The following is a 20,547-nucleotide window of genomic DNA, read 5'->3' as shown; positions in this document are numbered from 1 at the left end:
CTAAAAAGATGTGCAAAATATAGAAATGTAGGTTTTGAGTATATTATATGTCTTTAATATGTGTAGATTCAGAATCTGGTTAATCCGTCGGAAAATATAAATATTCAAGATGGCCGACATGAGACATTTTCTGGTTATTTACTTTAATTTAGTTGGGTAAAAGTCGGGACAGATTCTCTCGGACCTCGGTATGAAGCTGGTTTCCATCGTAATTTGACCCGCTGAACCCAATGAATTTTGCTATTCCTCCTAAAAGTGATGGCTAATTCCGCTAGGGGGCCAATGAATTTTGCTATTCCTCCTAAAAGTGATGGCTAATTCCGCTAGGGGGTCAAATTCAAAATGGAGGCTTATTTTGGAGGGAAACCTATATAATCCCCAAACAAAGGTGTGCAGTATATTAAAATATAGGTTTTCAGTGTCAGTTACTTCAGATGTAAACATAAAATCATGTTCCGACCAAAAGGTATTCCAGGTTGAGGTCATAATCAAAATGGCGGCCAATTTTGGCGAGACATACGCGGTGTTATTAATGTTTTAAACTATAAGTTTTCTGATTCGCCGAATTCATAGAGCGAATTGTCAAGCATACATTATGATTCACTATGACACCCTCTCTACCAAAAAAAAAACCAGAGGGGAAGAAGGGATGGAAAATGTTTGCCAACCTCAGCTTTACCGGCGCGTATGAGTGACCTAATAACTGTCAAGACAAGGTTCACCCCCGTTGCATGATAATGATGAAAGCAGAAGAATCAGACTGTTATACTGATTCAAGTATTCCAGAGATTCAAGCGAGCGTATGTTAGACTTTTACATGAGGTTCGACAAGTCCCAGTTAGCTTTTATAAACACTTGCTTTCGACTCACGATGGCCCGATGGTTGATTCTGTTTGACCGTGTATAATTTGTGTCCTTATAAGAATACAAGTGACAGAAAATCATCGGATTGGAATACCGTTTGCTCGAAACATGTTTTTTATGTAAAAGTGGAAGTATGCAAACATAAACATTGTTTTCCATCTTCATGAAAGTTTTGTTTAAAGATGCATTATGTCAACCTCCCCTGAATTATTTTTGTTTGCTATCTGGATCACACCATTTCAACAGGAATATATAGTTAGTTGACTAATTCATCTTACTAATGCATTTAAAGGGACAATAACACTCTTGCTGGCTTGAAAGCTCCAGAAAATAAATAATATCTCTATCTAAGTACTAGATGTTTAAGTGTCCTACCTGTTGTGTAAATTATCTATTACATCCTATTTTACTTGTCCAGAGGGTTCGAAAATATTTTTAAATCGAAGTTTCATTTGAAAAGGTTTACGTTAGACGTTTCAAACCATTATGTTGAATTTTTCAAAATTTTTAAATAAGGTGTGTTAAGATGAAATTTGTATCATCAATTAATTGAAATATTCTAAAATAGTATAATTTGTTGACCAGAATAAAGATTGGGACATATTATTCAGTTACAACAAGAGTGGTATTGAGCCTTTAAATATCAATATATCAGATGATAATTTTTTCCACATGATTTGTAGTAAATTTGCATGTCTGTAAAAATCTAAACATTGATTAAATTCGATACCTCTAGCATTTATTGGAAATCGCTGGCGTGTTCACAATATTCTACAAAGTCATTATCAGAAATTGGTGAAATACAATAAATGAAAATGAACAGTGGCATTGGCTATTTACCACTGCATTACAATGTGGGGGTATAAACAAAAAGAAAAATATTATATTGAACCACACAATTCGGTTGACAATATTTGAACATTTTATTACAGAACAATTATTTATATGGACATCATAAAAGGCATATATTTGTGCATTGCGCATACAAAATTATGTTTAATTATAAAAGGAAATTATTTTGTTATAAAATGTGATGTATTAATGGAATGGGCTAAACACTGATTCTGTTGCAACAGAAATACTTATTTGAGTTTACATCATTAAAAATATACTTGAATATTAATTCGGCTCTATGAAGATTCTATAATATAAAAGAATTATGAAGTGACCTTATAAATGACATATTACATTAACAAATTATAAAGTGGAGTTTGTTCTAAGAAGGTAGTGTTGTGTCAGTTTTTATTTGAATAGTGTTTTGTTTGAAATATATTTTGCTTAGAGTGGTGGAACGGTCCTGTGGAATTGCCCTCCGTACCGTGTATCGAACCCCATGTCTGCATCGCTGTCCGTATGTTGAGCACAAAAAATTTGTTTGAAAAATTATATTTTTCATGTTACTTTTTTTTCTCACAATTTTATTTTTTGATTTGATGAAATCCTTTATTGTTTGTCAATTATTGTTTCGGTGGATGTTTTGGAAATTTTAGTTTTCAGACACAATGATAATTTTCTGTTAAGAGGAGTGGTAAGCAAGTTGATTGATCCTGACTTTTGATTCTAACTGAATGACAGTCATGAACTTGGTGTTTCCTTTCAATAACTTAAATGACTTTGATAATGAGCATCTTCTGCTCAGGTTGAACAGAGTGGTAAACCGCTTGATTGCTCTATAAACAGGGATAAATATCCAAGTAATTAAAGCATCATCTATCTATGTTTGAGTTCAAGTGGGGGGGAGCATCAGTCAAACTGTTTAATCTGAGGAAAGTTTTTAAATTTGGAAAAAGTTTGAATCAGACACAGTTTATTTAAATCTGGTTGTCTGAATCTGGCAGAGATTTGGCTTCTAAGGCTTTAATTAGCACATAAATGTATGAACGTTGTTTCTGCCCAGAATCGAGATAAAGGGTAAACAATGATCCACAAATTATAATTAATTCGATTATTTTTCAAAAATACCAATGACAGAATGATAATTTGCCGAATAAAGTATTCGATTTCAAAGCTTGTTTGTTGAACCAGTGATACAATTTTTAAAAAAATGATTACAAAATGAAGAAGCCAACAGTGAGGCTGATGACCCCCACCAAAATCCCAAAATAAATAGATGACACATATTAGTTAATCGCATATTTTTTTTTTTTTCAAAAGTATCAAGCAATCAAACTGATAAACAACTATACACTAAGTTTCATCACTCTCTATCCGATAGAATCAAAGTTATCTTGTCCCAATATAATTGCTTAGCTCTGCTTAATTAGGTTTAGTTCAAAATGTTAGTCTTGAACTCAACTAATGAACATCTGCACCCAGTTTAAACATTCTACATCAATTAAAAGCAGAGTTGTTATGTTCCAAAGTATTGACCAATCAAATTGCTTCTCAGCCTAAGCAGAAAATTCTCATCATCGAACTTAGTCAAGGTAATGATATAATGAATCTATACTCAGAGTTTCATCAGTCATCACCCAAAGCATCAACCGATCAGATTGCCTATGTCTGCTTACAGTAGGTAGACAATGTTCATCATCGAACTCCATCAAGGCAGGGGAACAATGAAACAAAAACTTGTGCTAGAGAAATAAATGACCAGGTCTCAGAAAAGGTTAATTGTGGTAGATCTTGACAGTATAGTCTACACATCTGCCGCTTTAATACTAAACTTTGGCCAATATTTCCAAAAAATTTGTTTTTTCAACAATTGTTGATATTGAGTCATTTTGAGACTATTACTGTGTTGTTTCAGGTATATAATTATCAAGAAAATAAACTGTGGTAGTTTTCCCAGGGATAGAAAATTTATTGTGGTTTTAAAATATGCCCAGAGGTGTATTCTTTCAGAATCATTGACCAAAAGAACTTTTCTCTTGCATGGCAAATATTTTTGGTGGTTGAATGTGGAAAAGGTCGGTCATAAAGCGGTTACATGAACCATCGATTTCATGTATCCCAAAACAAACTATTACATCTCATAGTTCAATTAATATGCTATCATGTATGTTTTATTTATAATGTAAGTGATCAATAATAAAACAAGTGGTTGCCATGCAATATATGCCCACATTTTGCAAGAGATGGACAGAGAACAGGCTAAAAAAAGTCATTTTTTTGTACAATGAGGGGTCATCATAATCCAGGAAGTTACAGTTCGATATGCATGAAAATCGAAAGGAACAAAGAGTGGCCATTTTTTCGGGCAGTTTTGGTCAGATTTTCAGGAAATTAAAACTCAATCATCATTAGGGTGTAATCGTGATATATTTAAACGTTTTTAAATTGTGACCTTTAGAGGGACCACAAGCTAAAGACGCAATATTTCTTACAATCAGGGGTCATAATTCAGGAAGTTATGGTCAATATGTGCGAATATCAAAAGGAATCAATATAAACATACATTTCAAGTTTCATCAAAATCGGATAAAAATTCTGACCTCTAGAGTGTCCACAAGCTAAAAACATGCAGTTACGGTCCGATACCTGCAAATTTCGAAAGGAACCCAGACCTTTGGGAGATAAACTATATTTCAAGTTTTGTCAAAATCAGATAAAAATTGTGACCTGTAGAGTGTCCACAAACAAATTGTGGATGGACAGGGGTGACGACAATATATCCACATGAAAATGTGGGCGGATAAAAAATATATGTCACTTTACATATACCACACCCTTTATATTTCAATTTTCTACCATTTGTCAATTGTGACATTTGAAAGGAGCTAAATCTCTATTCTTTGGCACCTAGAAATGGACACAAATGGGTCGTAACGCATATAATAATGAAATATGAATGTATCTAAACTGATTTACATTCATTCGTTTCTGTTTTTACTGTAATTTCTAACCAGTTATGTTCGGCAAAATACACAAAGAGTACAAATTGAATGGCAGTCTTTGGCATCTGGTTACTCTAATCTATGCCAATAGTATTCCTTTGTAGGATATGCTTAGCTTCGTTCACCGATTAGCTTCAATACAAATGCCGCTTGAAAGCATTCTGGCATGCGATTCGTTTCCCAATTTTAAAATGTTTATTTTGTCTTAAATATTGGATATGAGAAGCCCATGTTTTCAAGGTAAGATAACAAGATCAATGTCGAAGACTGTGGATGATACTGAGTTAGAGACTTGCCTCATTTAAGGAAAGGTTTAATTTTGGTCAGTTTAAAAAAAAAAAAGATATCACGCTTGGCATCCACTTTAGTCAGATGTGGCACATCATGATCTGAAATAATTTTCAAAATCTCATTTTGTGATTGTAATATATGTGGGCCTACACTGAAATGTAGGAGCTAGTATATTATGCGAACTACCTAATTGTTGACCTACCGACAGACGGTAATGATGACATGTGGGCATATAAAAATGTGATGGGGGGTGGGTTTGGGGTTGTGTGTTCAATACGACGTATGCCTATCGATTCAGCGTGACCGTTCCACCATCAACTCTAAACCTCCAAAATTACAACTAAAATGATATTGCTTTTCAAATAACAACTGTTACATCATCGATATACCAATACTCTTATAAATATTATATAATATAAACAAATTAATAAGTGATGTTTGTATAAATATTCTATAAAATAAATAAATTATTAAGATTATAAACCATTCAGTAATTATCAGAAAAATAAATACAGAAATACTATAAACATAAATAAATATCAAAGGAAATTGTTGAGCAAATTGTGCCGTACCAGTATCTCATCTTCAGGAATATTTCATTAGAGAAGAATCTGTCATCCATGTGTTCCTGGCAGCTCTATTCCAGGTGTTCCTGGCCTTGTGGATTCGGTTGTGGATATTCTTGCAGCTGTGTTTTGGGGGCTCTGTGAGCCTGAATAGCCAACTAAAATTGATACAATGTTATTTGATTAACAAATACAATAGTATTGTCTGGATGAGGAACCAAGCATGATCTCATTGGCACCCTCTTAGTATTATGACGCCAAGTTTCATGTCGACTGTACCTGAACTGGCCACAGGGTTGGGGGGATAGGGAGGTGGGTGGTAATGTACAGCGGAATGGGGGGGGGGGTGCGAAACACTGAATATTGTGGGTTTTCATTTTCTCATGACCCCAATGCTTAGCAGCTAATTTGAGAGATAGCTAAACAGCAGCAATGTATTGACAGCAGTTATCCGAAAGGAAAATTTGCCAAGGAGCGATAGCTAAAAACACGATGAATCTGGATGTATAATACATTATATAATAATGCATATAAATTTTATGCTGATCAGATAATCACTTTTTTGACAAAAAATATTGGAATATATTGCAGTATTGCAATACTTCTAATAAAATCAGAGCTTATCACAAAGCATAGTTTTATTTTGAATAGTTTTATTGTTTATTTCTTTTATATATAAGTTTTATATAAAATATTATTCTACAACTTTGGTTTTGTCTTTGGACACTTATAGGCTATCCTACTTCAGTGTTGGAGACAGTACCAAAAAAAACTAGTAACATGCTTGTAAAAGACACTTTTACAATGTTTAATAGACTCTGTTTTCAATAAAAAAACATTATTGTCTTACATCACAATAATTTATTCATTAGACTTTTTTTTATTCTTATTAACATTTTGCTCTGTTTTTCTTGGTCACTTTGTAAAACTATGGATCGTATGTAATGTAATATATGATCACGGCAACACCACACTATATTTAGTAATAGCATTCGTCAAGGCAAAAACAACATGAGTAATTACGATTGACTTGTATTGGTCCAAATGTGCAAACAAATAACAAATTTTGTGTTTAAGAAAGTCTTTATAAGCTGTCTAGCTAACATTTACAACAACCCTCAAGTGCTCAGCAAAATAAAACAAAAGTAGAAGAATATCGATACAGTAAAAATTTATCGCGCACGATTGTATTACAATATAGCAATATATTTTGACAGGCTTAGAAATATGTACAAAGTTTGTGGATACTCCAGAGTCCATAATTTTTGTCAAATTCAGATGAACCTTCACATACAAGTATATAATAAGGATCAAAAGATCTCGGATGAGTTTGAATTTGAAATATGTTCAAAGTTTGTGGACCCTACAAAGGCCTCAATATTTGCCCGATTTCGACAAAACTTAAATTATGTGTAAAAAATCAAAAGATCCTGGATGAATTTGAATTGGATGTGCATCATACCACAGTAATTTCCCCATTTCAGTAAAAGCTTGGAAAGAGTAAAGGCTATATTTCTTAACAGATTATTTTCAAATTCTGTTTGAAGCATTGGGGTCATAAGAGAATGAAACGTATTTATAATTAGTGTTCTATAACCTTTCCTTCCAGAGTTATGTCCACTCAGCCGAAAACTTTGTGAACACAACAGAGGCCAGTTTCAAACCAATCTTTTTCAGGTTTGGTGTGAACCAATGAGTTCATGGGAGGCTGAACCCTAGCGATATTCAGCGTTCCCCAACTTTCCATTTATGAAGTTATCAACCCTTTAACGAAAATCTTCGGAGCAGGATACAGTTTTTAACGAATTTAGTTCAAATTTGGTGTGTATCATTGGGGTCATTAGAGACGAACCCAGTTCTGAAGTTACCCCCTTATTCCAAAAACCTTATGACCGGATAGAGGCTACAGTTTTGAACAGACTTATTTCTAATCAAATGTGAAGCATTGGAACATATGGTACATATGTACATGTGGTACATATTTCACATTTTGCGTAAAAGACCAGGGGGCATAAATCCATAACGGAAATTCTGATGCGCCCTAATTTCTAACAAAAATTGTGGCCTCTAGATGGTCCACAACCTTGCATGCTTTTCCACTATTATGACGGGAGGTTTTAATCACGAAATGGGAACTTAAGTGAATTTATGGTTTAATGGTGAATGGTTTTTAAATAAAAGTTGTGACTTCTAGAGGGGTCACAAACTAAAGATTCAATTTTTCGTATAATCAGGGGCCATAATCCAGGAAGTTATGTCCAACATGCGCCAATATCGAATGGAACAGAGATCTTTGGGATATAAACATATATTTTAACTTTCATCAGAATAAGATAAAAATTGTGACCTCTAGAGGGGCCTGAAGCTAAATACAGGATTTTTCGTAAAATAAGGGGCCATAATTCATGAAGGTACAGACTGATAAATGCTAATATTGAAATGAATCCAGATCTTTGGAATATAAACATTTTTTAAGATTCGTCAAAATCGGATAAAAATTGCAACCTGCAGTGTCCACAAACAAAGAACTGACACACAGACCCACGGAAAATGTGGGTGTATCAGACTTCAATGACTCACCACTGCAAGCTTTAAAGATACAGTTGTATACCATTAGACCAGGCCATAAAAAGTTTTTCAAAATGTAATGCAATGAACCTGGGGGGCAAGCATTCAGGCCACTGAACTCTCAAATAAATAGAAAGTCCCCAGTTCGAATTTCAGCGTTGGTCGAGAAGAATATTCAGGATTTTTCAAGTCTGGCCTTCACTTGCCATGGGTGGAGTCTAAAGGGCTGATTATGATTTGTGACCAGCCGGTCGATGGGATCTGAATACACATTGAGATACTCACACAGAACTCTTGAATGTATAGGAGGAAATGCTGATGTCAAAACTCCCTTTCCCTACATTACACATGTAACCATCGAAATGAAAATAACCATATTTTTATGTTTGTATCAAACATATTGACAAGACATTATACCCCATTTCCATTGTTAATAAAAGCCACTATTAGTGTAAGTGATGGGACATGAGAGCTTTAGGGAGGTAAAACATTTATGTATATTACAAAAAGTCTTAATAATTTAGATCTAAATAACACAAATGTCAATGTAGTTGAGAGTAGGATATGTTCTGGAATTTGGGAGAGACTGTCTCTGGAGTTAGGTAGGTATCGGGAACACCAAAGGCTACTGGATATTCACGGACAGGTTGATGGTAAAGATGAGCTTGAAGTGCCACCTAAGGAGAGGAAAGAGTTAGGTGTTAGTATAGGTTAAAAAATGTATTTAAATATGGACACTGATTATTTATATCCCAGAACATTCGTACAATTTGTCACATCCAAAATAAGTTAGTTTTGAAAATTACACCATAAAACAGCATTTTTAGCATTTATTAATCTATTAGCACAATAATCTAGACTAAAAGGCACAGTATTAGTAGTCTTAAAAAAAAGCATAACAGTCCAAAAAATTATTACATGCAACATGGACGGAGATCAGAAATATCAAAGATAGTTTGCCAGGCAACGAAACATACGTCCACAGCAGTCAACAAGAGTTGTATATTTTTTCTATTGTCGGTAATGAAACATTTATAATACACTAAAATCTGATTAAGAGTAACAAGTCATTCAGTAATTGGCATTTAGTTCTGCCCATGTTCAAGTTATCAAAATTCATTGAAAATCAATATACTTGTTCGTCTCAAGACCTTAAAGTCAATCGGATGAGAACTTTGGTCTCTGGAGCATCCGATTTTATCGGAAATCATTAAAAATCACTGGGCTTCTTCGTCTCACGACCTTAAACAATGTGTATAAATTTAAAGTTAATTGGATATTCACTTTTGCCACTAGTGTCCACGAGATATTTCAAAGTGATCAAGGGCCATAACTCTAGCAGTTATTATTGGATATTGTTGAAAATCAATAGGCTTCTTTGTATAAATTGTGTCAATCACTGTAAGAATCTTTTTTCTGTCCTATCAATCAATGAACACATAATTTAGGAATAATTCACAGTAAATATATGAATGATATAACCATACAGTGTTTCAATAGTGTTCACTATAAACACAAATATAAATCTGTTTGTAGTGTAAAGTCTAGCTGTATTAAAGGACAATATTGGTGTCAGTCATTATTACATATGTGATAGAACTGGTTAAATACATTCCAAATATAATTTGAACACAAAGATCATTGCTACGGGAGATGAGTAACAAGCACGGGAAGAAACGGGAAGTGACGCCAAACATGACAAACACGAGTTATCCTTCTATATAACTGATTGAAGTAACGAGCGATAACAGACAAACGATCGAATTTCATTTCACTGATAATTCCGTTGAAGTTGAAAAGTTATTATATGGGACGGTGAGAGGGTATCTCACAATTCAAAAATAGAATTGACTGTCAGTAGATAAAAGATAACAAACAAATTAGAAAAAGTCTGTGCATTACCATGTTTTTATTAAGAGCAGAATGAATAAAAACGGGGGAATGCACATGATTATTCTATTTTTCTCGTTTTCCCATATCTAGTGACAGCCAATTCTATTTTTAATTGTGAGATACCCTCTCACCGTCCCATATAATAACTTTTCAACTTCAATGGAATTATCAGTGAAATGAAATTTGATCATTTGTCTGTTATCGTTCGTTACTTCAATCAGTTATATAGAAGGATAACTTGTTTTTGTCATGTTTGACGTCACTTCCTGTTTCTTCCCGTGCTTGTTACTCAGTTCCCGTAGCAATGATCTCTGTGTTAAACTTATATTTGGGATGTATTTAACCAGTTCTATCACATATTTTATAATGACTGACACCAATAATGTCCTTTAAGCCTGGCGCACACTACGCAACAACTTAAGTGGAGTGAGCACAATACACAATGACATTGGTGATCACACAAAATACAAACTGTCACGTGTTTCTACTTCATGTGACACATCAAACCACAATTTCGTTGTCAGTCTGTCAAACACTTCAATTAAAGATACATTCCCGGGTAGAAACTTTGTGATTTGATGACATATTTGGTCTAAAAACATATTCAAAGTAACCAATCTATCAAATATTTGCTTCAATTCCCTCTCAAAAATTTGTGTTCGCCAGGGATACCTATAGCTATAAGTAAGCTGTTGTTAGACGCAATGTCTGTCAACTTAGCTTCATTGTGGGAGTGTCCATTTTTCAGAATGTATTTATCATTACTTACTGTACATAAACCATACATAATTATTTCTGTCAACTTCTTTTTCCGCCGTTAAATTGCGAGAGTCGTTTGTACGTTGACACCCCTCAATGTTCCTAAAACGGACTAACCATTTGGTCAAGAAATAACAACCACTCCCTCACTTAAGCTAGCACACAAAGCCAGCAGACAACAGTCAGGTTGCCAGTTAGTGATACCCTGACAATTTTGCCCAGTGATTTCCCAGTGCAGGTTCGAACATTGTCAAGGCATTCACCTAATAAACACCTACACTAAGTTTGAACATTCTACCTCAATTAGAAGGAGAGTTATTGTTCATAACGGGGGATGGACGGAAAGTTGCAGAGTGCTTCATATCGATAGGTTTCATTCTCTCATGACCCCAATGCTTACAACCAAATTTGAAAAATAAATTGCTAAAAAAAATTCAGCCAATGGGGGGGGGGGGGGATAACTCCAGAACGGAAAGGCATAGTATGATGAATATCAACTCCCATAACCACAATGCTTCACATCAAATTTGAAAAGAATCTGTCACAAACTCTTCTAGCAAATTCGAAATGTCAAGGTTTCATTAATGTGCATGCCAATGTGTACAAGGGACCTCAGTTTTTTTCTGACCCATCTGAACAACTAGACAGCTGTCCTATGGCCACAGCAATGCTTGAGAACAGTATGGTTCAGCGATGAGTCGTGGTTCGGTTGTAATGAGGCCATGGTAGAGTGAGGGTATACCGACGACGAAATGTCACTATGCGTTTCTTATTCTGAAGAGTATATTAATGTTCTAAAACATTTGATAAAATAACAGGAGTTACTTACCCTGATTTGAGCTGGTGAAAGACGCTTTAATGTTTCTATATCCATGCCAAATACTACAGCATTCAATGCACCTATAAATACAAACAACAACTAACAAGGAGTTCCCATAGATGAAAAGACAACAGGCGCAGGCGTCGCCAGTCACTGGTGGATGCTGGGGCAAAACCCTAGCTTGAGGCGATAAAGACCCCTCACTAGCGCCAAACGCACGAACCCCAAATAGACTACTGGAAATGCAGTCTGGCAGTATTTCAGGCACCGATTGTCACCTGTTGGCTAATCACTAGAGAGGAAAGTGTCAAACCCCTCAAAAATTTTGAAAAGTAGACTGCCGGAAATGCAGTATTACAGGCAATGATTGTCGAGATAAATAGAGCTGACCAGCACTAGCTTATCCGACCAGAGTGGAGAGTGTCAAATGAAGAGAGTGAGTGAATCAAAGTGAATGAATATACTCCCCGCATTAGACCTACACCCCAAAATCGTTAAACACTGAAAATCGATAGAGTTTGCATCCTCTCATGACCACACTGCTTCACACTAAATTGTAAAAGAATCTGTCAAAAATTGTAGCTTCTATAGCATTCACAGCCCCTTGTTGACTGTCCGACTGACAGGGAGACGACATAATACACCCACACAAACTCATTGTACATATTTCAAAAGGGAGAGGGCGTAACTCTACAACATAAGGTCAGATGCACACCAAACAGGATTTTTTGTACAATACGCACCGTCGTGCCAATAATCCAGAAAGTTACGGTCCAATATGCGCCAATATTGAAAGATACCGAGATGGCTGATACATGCCTCAACAAGCCAACAGTGAGGCTGATGTCCCCCGCCGAAATAGGAAAATAATTAGAGGACACATATAAATTTATCACAAATTATCTTTTACAAAGTATTGAACAATCAAACCGTATATCTTTACTTATAGTCTAAGCATACAATGTTTTTGATGGAATAATTATAGCATATTAAGGGGAAATCATGCTCTATGCCTACAGATCTAGAGTTTGGTTGTATCAACGGGTCTATTTTCCATCTTGCTGCAAGTTGTGCAAAGTTCACTGTTTTCTTTCTGTCATTAAATGTCAATTCATTATTGCATACTACATATTTAATTAATTTATAATAGTTTCTTTTTCAATTTGTTTTTTCCATTTATTTGTTTATTTACCTTGCCTATATTCATTGTATTGGATTGTATTGGAATTGCTCAATTGATGCTTTTATCAATACCTGGTTATAATAATTTTGAACATTTTAACTCAATTCGAAGGAGTGTGACGGACAGACAGACAAACAGACGACGGACGAACCCATTTTAATAGTCCCCTGCTTTCTTCGAAAGGCGGGGGACAATAAGCATACACACCAATTTTGAACATTTTAACTCAATTCGAAGGAGAGTTATTGTGTTCCAAAGTCTCAGCAAATCAAATTGCTTATCGCTCTGCTTAATCTGAGCAGAAAATGCTCATTATCGATCTTAGTCAAGGTATTACTGTAATGAAACTATACACCAAGTTTCATCACTCTCACTTAATTAGAACTAAAGTTATAGTGTCCCAAAGCATCAACCAATCAAATTGTTTATCTACTTAATTAGAACTAAAGTTATAGTGTCCCAAAGCATCAACCAATCAAATTGTTTATCTCTGCTTACCCTAAGCGGAACGGACAGACAAACAGACAGACGGACGAACCCATTTTAATAGTTCCCTGCTTTCTTCGAAAGGCGGGGGACAATAAGCATGAACATTTACTCAATTCGAAGATCAACCAATCAAATTGTTTATCTCTGCTTACCATAAGCGGAACGGACAGACAGACAAACAGACAGACGGACGAACCCATTTTAATAGTTCCCTGCTTTCTTCGAAAGGCGGGGGACAATCAAAGTAGGAGAGTTATTGTTTTCCAAAGTCTCGACCAATCAAATTGCGTATCGCTCTGCTTACCCTGAGCAGAAAATGCTCATTATCTAACTTAGTCAAGGTATTACTGTAATGAAACTATACACCAAGTTTCATCAATCTCACTTAATTAGAACTAAAGTTATCGTGTCCCAAAGCATCAACCAATCAAATTGCTTATCTCTGCTTACCCTAAGCGGAAAATGCTCATCTTCGAACTCCATCAAGGCATTGACCTAATCAACACATACACCAAGTTTGAACATTCTAGCTCAATTAGGAAGAGAGTTATCGTGCCCCAAAGTATCAACCAATCAAATTGCTTATCTCTGCTTACCCTAAGCGGAAAATGCTCATCTTCGAACTCCATCAAGGCATTGACCTAATAAACACATACACCAAGTTTGAACATTCTAGCTCAATTAAAAGTTATCGTGTCCCAAAGCATCAACCAATCAAATTGCTTATCTCTGCTTACCCTAAGCGGAAAATGCTCATCTTCGAACTCCATCAAGGCATTGACCTAATCAACACATACACCAAGTTTGAACATTCTAGCCCAATTAGGAAGAGAGTTATCGTGTCCCAAAGCATCAACCAATCAAATTGCTTATCTCTGCTTACCCTAAGCGGAAAATGCTCATCTTCGAACTCCATCAAGGCATTGACCTAATAAACATTTTAGCTCAATTAGGAAGAGAGTTATTGTGTCCCAAAAAGTGTGACGGACAGACAGACGGACGAACCCATTTTAATAGTCCCCTGCTTTCTTCGAAAGGCGGGGGACAAAAAACTATTTTATCAATGGTTAGAGCTGTCTAATTGTGGGAAAATTGCAGTGACTATTGGCTGACAGCATGCATGCATGAATGCGAAACAGGATTTATTAATTGTATCATTTGAAAAAGGGTAAATATCACCCGAAACGTTATGAAGAATAAACCACTTCTTATTGCAACTTAAATCTGTTTGTACTATTACTATACCCAGATTTATGTACGTTTATGGATTTATCTTATGAACTCTAACCACCTGATAAGAGAAATTTATATCTGATAAAAATTTCCTACACGATCTACAACCTCAGATAAACTGCACAATGAAGAACACACCGCTGCAACCAATTTTTTCCACACTTGTACTATTTCATTCAAAATATTTTTGCCAATCTTAATTCCACCAAATTTATGAAAATCTTTAACTTTTATATCACAATTGATTTGTTATCATTTTTCATACAGTCAATTTTGTAGAATTTTTTATAATTTATTCTATTATTATTTATAGTCCAATGTAAAAATCTTAAAATCCCTGATTACTCTAATTGTTCTGTTTATTTTAATAATCTTCTGTTTTTAAAAATCATTATTTATAAATCGTATAAATTTTAAAATCCTATGACGTCACTACTATTGTGTATATAAAGGCGACACAGGATTTATTAATTGTATCATTAGAAAAAGGGTCATATGACCTGAAACGTTATGAGGAATTAAACACTTCCTATTGCAACTGGGGGGTTGGATGGCTGAATGGGTAGCACGTAAGCGCTGGATCATAAAGTCTGTCATTGAGTCAACTGGCGTGGTTGAGATTCTCCGGTTGTACGTGACAAGGAATAGGGTCGCCTGTCCAACCTCGTGGGTTTTCTCCGGGCCCTCCGGTTTCCTCCCACAGCTAAAGACCCCTATGCACAAGCGAATTATGGAAATAAAATTGAACCATGTTAGTCCCGAAATGACCTGGTTTGTGTCAAGTGGACGTTAAACCCCATTTTTTTTCTCTCTCTCTCCCTATTGCAACTTAAATCTGTTTTTACTTTCATTTTTTTATTTGCATATTGTATACATGTACTAAATGTATTATTGACTGGAATTATTTTTAGATCGATAACCTCAATGACCAACATATATTACCGTATAGTGCGCAACTGAATTTGCCATTATATGCAATAGAAATAAGTTATTAATAAAATATTTTCTTGACGTATCATGTTTCCAGCACCGAGAATTGAATTTTGTGATACTTTTCTGCGGATTAGAAACAAAATTCTCATTGGACAATATTTGAGAATTTGTTTACTTGAGCTTTATTTGCAGCTTGGGGAATTTGTAAAATATAATGAGAGTGATTTTATCCTCAGATGGCATCATCATTATTTAAATTGTTTCCTGTTTCTGTTGAAAATTTATTTGATGAAACTAGTCAGGATAGTGGACATGTATGATGTTTTAAATGGCAGTTTTATATTTCTGACTTTACACTAACTTTTTTCAGTATGTTTATGCTTCTAGTTACCTAGTAATTGTGATCTCATCAGAAATTTGTTGGCTTGAGTATACCTACTGATAATTGTGGATTTTCAAACTATAATGTGGATGTATAACAATACTTATATGTGGTTGAGCAGATACAAAGGTGGTGATTCCATCCAGAATAAATATTTACTGTGATATTGAGACACATAATACCAAACAGAATTAATACTTACCATGTAGTGGAGCTGATATAGAGGCAAGTAATACCAACCAGAATAAATGATAATCAGGTGAAAGAGCATTCTGAATTCTGAAAACAAAACGAATAGATATTATCTTAAAGATGCTATATTGTAAATTATTTACCTATACCACATAGCTTAAATTAAAGTGCTAGAATTTCTAAAATAATATGCATAATTAGCAATTAGTATAATTAAGTTAAAAATTTGATTCAGAATTGGAAGTGATGTTAATTTAACTCCCATGCAAGTTCCATATACAACTGACCTGTTCCATTTTTTCCATATCTTAACTGTAGGAGTTATTAACCAATTTCATTATTTTAGTGTTAAGATGCTTGACTAAATCCTTAAACTTTAAAGAGCACATAAAGTGGCCAAACAAGATTTTATGTACTTATAGGTAGTGGTTACTATATACACTTTACAGCAAGTTCACACCAATCTAATTAAAATTAATTGAGGAATCATCTTCACTCAAAGTCGCAAATATAGACCTCCAGTAAAAAAACCGACTTTGCCAATTATCGCAAACACTCTTAACTCCCTAAAATGCTGATAATGTCACGGTGACTGAGTGCATATTAGAAATGTTAATTCCTTAATTACTATATACACAGCCGTGATGCATACTCAATAATGCCTGACTGATTCCTTATTCTCCTAATAAAACAATTAACTAAGGAATAATTTTTACATACATGAAATGAGCGAGAGAAATTAGCAGAGGTTAATAGTAAGTACAGGTGGACTGCACCACACACAAACAAATATACAAGACAAATCTACAGACAAGACACAAAATACAGACATCAAAAACAACAAATGTACATATCAGATTTAGTGAATGAATTCGGGGGCTAGCCGAAAGCATCCACTGCGTTGTACAGTCCTGGGCCTGTAGTGACACAGACTTTACACAAAATGAAAAACAAACATACAATAAGGGAATACAGTAAACTTCGCATAAGTCGGATCTAAATGGACATACCAATTTTATCCGAGTTATGCGAAGATCCGAGTTAGCCGAAGACATAGGTCTCATTATCGCCCTGTACGTTCAGGAACTGTCCTATTTAATCCTTGTCGAAATAAAATCGGTTTCCCAGTCAATTTTACTGGGCAACTTTTTACTGCTTAATGGTCGTGCGTCAGTCTCTATGAACGCCTGGACAATGTAAAGGAACATTTAAGTGATAAAATAAGACCTTGCTTACCTCGGTAGAGTCAGTATGTGTGCAACAGAAAATAATGCCGATCCGAATTAGATCAAATGGACCGAACATTTTGATCCAAGTTGAGCGAAGATCCGACTTACGGGCAGAAATTTAATAAGAAAATCGTGCAGGATAAAAGGGTCCAAACGATTTTATACGAGTTGAGCAAAGATCTGACTTATACGAATCTGACTTATGCGAGGTTTACTGCATTTCCCAAATGTTGTATAATGCTAGTGAGAGTCATGATCTGCTATACGCTACATGAAATATAAATGTAGTCACATTGAAGGAAAGTTTAGAATTTGTTTTATAAATGCCATAACGAAGACAGTCGTAGCCATATTCCTGTATCATTTAGATCAGAATATATTAGAGTAATATATGAACACCAGTGAAGCCAATATAGATAATTCATTATGTCAGCTTTTACAAAACAAATGGGTTTCAAGTAATAATCATACAAATTTAGTTCATCAACATTTGTATTATTAATGGAGGAAAACTGTTGAGAGTGATCCTGTAATATTAGTTTTTTTTCAATTCGGACTAGATTTGTCAAGACAAATGATTGCTATAGTACCATCATATTATATGTTTTATACATATTTATCTCACGCAATGCAATCTTTTCATAACGAAAACATCCACACCACATATTCACATTTCCTCTAGCAGTGTTATAATATAGAACAAATAAAAATGAGAATAGTCCATTAACTTTCATACTTAATTGATCTATGTTTTGTTTATTATAACTTTTATGAGTATAACTTCTGGATATCAGCACCTTATGATCAGGAGATTAATGATTGGGTAATAATGTTTAGATTGTCAATCTTCAATATTATTATTGTAGGTCTATTGAGCCCTGTATTGTATAGGTCTACCATTTTACTTGCAACAATATACATGTAATGACAAAGGTAAACTAAACTAAAAAATATATGGGAAGCAAAACTATGACATTATAATGTAAAGGGCTATGAAAAACAAAAAGTGTACAAACCTATTAATAAGAGGGAATATAGAAACTGCCAGATATACAAATGGATAATATCTTAATGGTTTTATATCTTCTTTTAATAATTGCTGCAAACAGAAAAGTTCAAAATAATTGTTCATTTTGGGGCAATATACGTCCACATGAAAATGTGGGTGTATAAAAAGCATGTATGTCGTATTTCTACCCAGTTTGTTGAAACACAATACATAACATGACAACCCTTCACTTTGATCTGGGGTCTTCGGACAGTTGATTAAATGTTTTAAAAGATGGTGAAAATTATTGTTCGTCTGCTGTGTGGTATGATAAAAAGATTCCATGTGTGCGGCGATTACCCAATGTTTACTGTACATTGTAGCTATTTTGGATAGCCTTGTTTATCACACAAATAGTTTCTTTGCAATATTCTGTTATGCACTAGTTAATTGAGCGTAATATATTTCGCGCGTTATGGCGTAATGTAGCCATTGTCACCAGACATTTTACGGTAACATATTTAGAGCTCTTTTTAATCCTGATCGATTTTGTTACATATTAATGTTTTTGTTGTTGATCGGATTGTTAACCAGTCATAATTTGGGATAGAAATTTACGATGACTACAGCAGTGTTTGAGTGGGATTAGGTCTAATCAAACGAAACACTGCAAGGATTATGAACAATATGTAAAATCAGGCATATCAATTGATTGACCAGTCAATTCCATAGCCAGTCTGGACTAAAATGAGAACTATACCCGGTAACAAAATGAAAATCAAAAGATTATTTCTACTTAAATTGTTACTTACATGATTTCTTTCTGTATCAGGATCATATATACCTTCCCATGTTGTTGCCTAAAAATATATTTGAATAAGAATATAAATTAGTATTTGAAGGACACAAAGTATTTTATTTAATAAATAAAATTACCAGTTTGATTGAATTTAATGTTTTCATTTATTTTGTATATACTGTGTATAAATTTAACGTGGATCAGATATTAACTTTAGCCTCCAGACCACCCACAAGCAATTGTGCACACCGAACCACTAGACAGCTGGATGGACAGACAGACGATAACATACAATCACATTTCAATGTGGGCCTATCATAAGGAGCTTTTCCCAAACACTGTATTACTCTAGTGCAAATTATGATCGTTTAAAAAAAGAATATAAATTTGACTTACCTTTCGTTTCAAAATAACTATTATATACGTATAAGTCACAAATAGCATTATAATGATCAAAAACAATGGACCATACCAACTGAAAAATTAGATACAACTGTAGTCATTGGTATTACCAGCTTCAGGTACCTCATTAATTTAAATTATAAGTAGTTGACATGCAAGATACAGCAACATTTTCAAGAGATGGGCTGATAACAGGGAAAATCAATAGGGTTCATCTTCCTATTGTCCCACGTTGAATTTGGAAAATCAAAACATCAGTTAAGAACTGATTTAAGATTTACATGTATAATATAGTATGACATACAAATATGTCATACACATGCCGATTAAGTCTCAGTTTAGTGTCCTAAACTGTAGGGAACTTGCCCATAATGGGGACAATGAACAATGATCAAAATTTTAATATGTTGATTATAGCATTAATATTCTCTAGTCTACTGTGTATTACAAGTGTGTTCACAAATAACTCACAGTGAATATACATGATATAACCCTCATGTTGTAAGATACAGTGTTACAATAGTGTTCACTACAAGCATAAATATGTTTTTGTGTAAAAAGCAGGGGGCATAAGTCCAGAACAGAAGGTCAGTAGAGGCACACCAAAATCAATTTCTTGTCAAGATCTTTCAATCCTTAACATATATTTTAGGTTTCAAATGAATTGGACATAATTGTGACCTCTGGAAGGTCCACAAATTATGAACCTATTTTACATTTTGGGTAAATGGCAGGGGCATAAGTTTCATCAAAATTGGATAAAAATTGTGACCAGTAGAATGCCCACAAACTGAACTGAAGGACTGACAGACGGATTGCATAATACGTCCACATGAATCTGGGCGTATAAAAATCATGACGTATGGATCATAATTGATACAATATTGTCAACAGCACATGGAGTTGCACATTAAGCTTATGCAATACTGATATCAAATAAGCTTATCTAACTTCACAAATTAACAATCGATTATCCAGTGATGTTCTGATAGTCAATAGTGTTTCCCTAGTTTCGGTCACCCAGAACCTCCTAGTCTTCAATGTACGGAGGGTATGGGACCATTGTCAATATTTGACAAAAAGTCCACTGACCATGCGTAACCGGAGGTTATGTTATTAA

At 34.5% G+C, this 20,547-nt stretch overlaps 1 protein-coding gene across 2 annotated transcripts in view; it reads right to left on the bottom strand.

The window, feature by feature from the left end:
• Positions 1 to 1,768: 1,768 nt before the first annotated feature.
• Positions 1,769 to 20,547, bottom strand: part of LOC126831585 (uncharacterized) — a 35,181-nt gene continuing 16,402 nt past the window's right edge. The window contains exons 9-14 of one of the 2 annotated variants that reach the window (XM_050562175.2): positions 19,422 to 19,500; positions 19,039 to 19,086; positions 18,255 to 18,337; positions 16,020 to 16,096; positions 11,607 to 11,677; positions 1,769 to 8,802 (exon numbers count right to left, since the gene is read on the bottom strand). In XM_050562175.2, the coding sequence (XP_050418132.1) occupies positions 8,668 to 8,802; positions 11,607 to 11,677; positions 16,020 to 16,096; positions 18,255 to 18,337; positions 19,039 to 19,086; positions 19,422 to 19,500 (493 nt within the window). In that variant the 3' untranslated portion in view covers positions 1,769 to 8,667. The remainder of the gene's footprint in view (positions 8,803 to 11,606; positions 11,678 to 16,019; positions 16,097 to 18,254; positions 18,338 to 19,038; positions 19,087 to 19,421; positions 19,501 to 20,547) is intronic. The other variant, XM_050562182.2, reaches the window with a different exon arrangement.

Source organism: Patella vulgata, chromosome 1 (genome assembly GCF_932274485.2).
Source record: "Patella vulgata chromosome 1, xgPatVulg1.2, whole genome shotgun sequence".
NCBI classification, from domain to species: Eukaryota; Metazoa; Mollusca; class Gastropoda; family Patellidae; genus Patella; species Patella vulgata.
The sequence above is the reverse complement of the archived record's forward strand: the minus strand, read 5'-3'. Positions and strand labels throughout refer to the sequence as shown.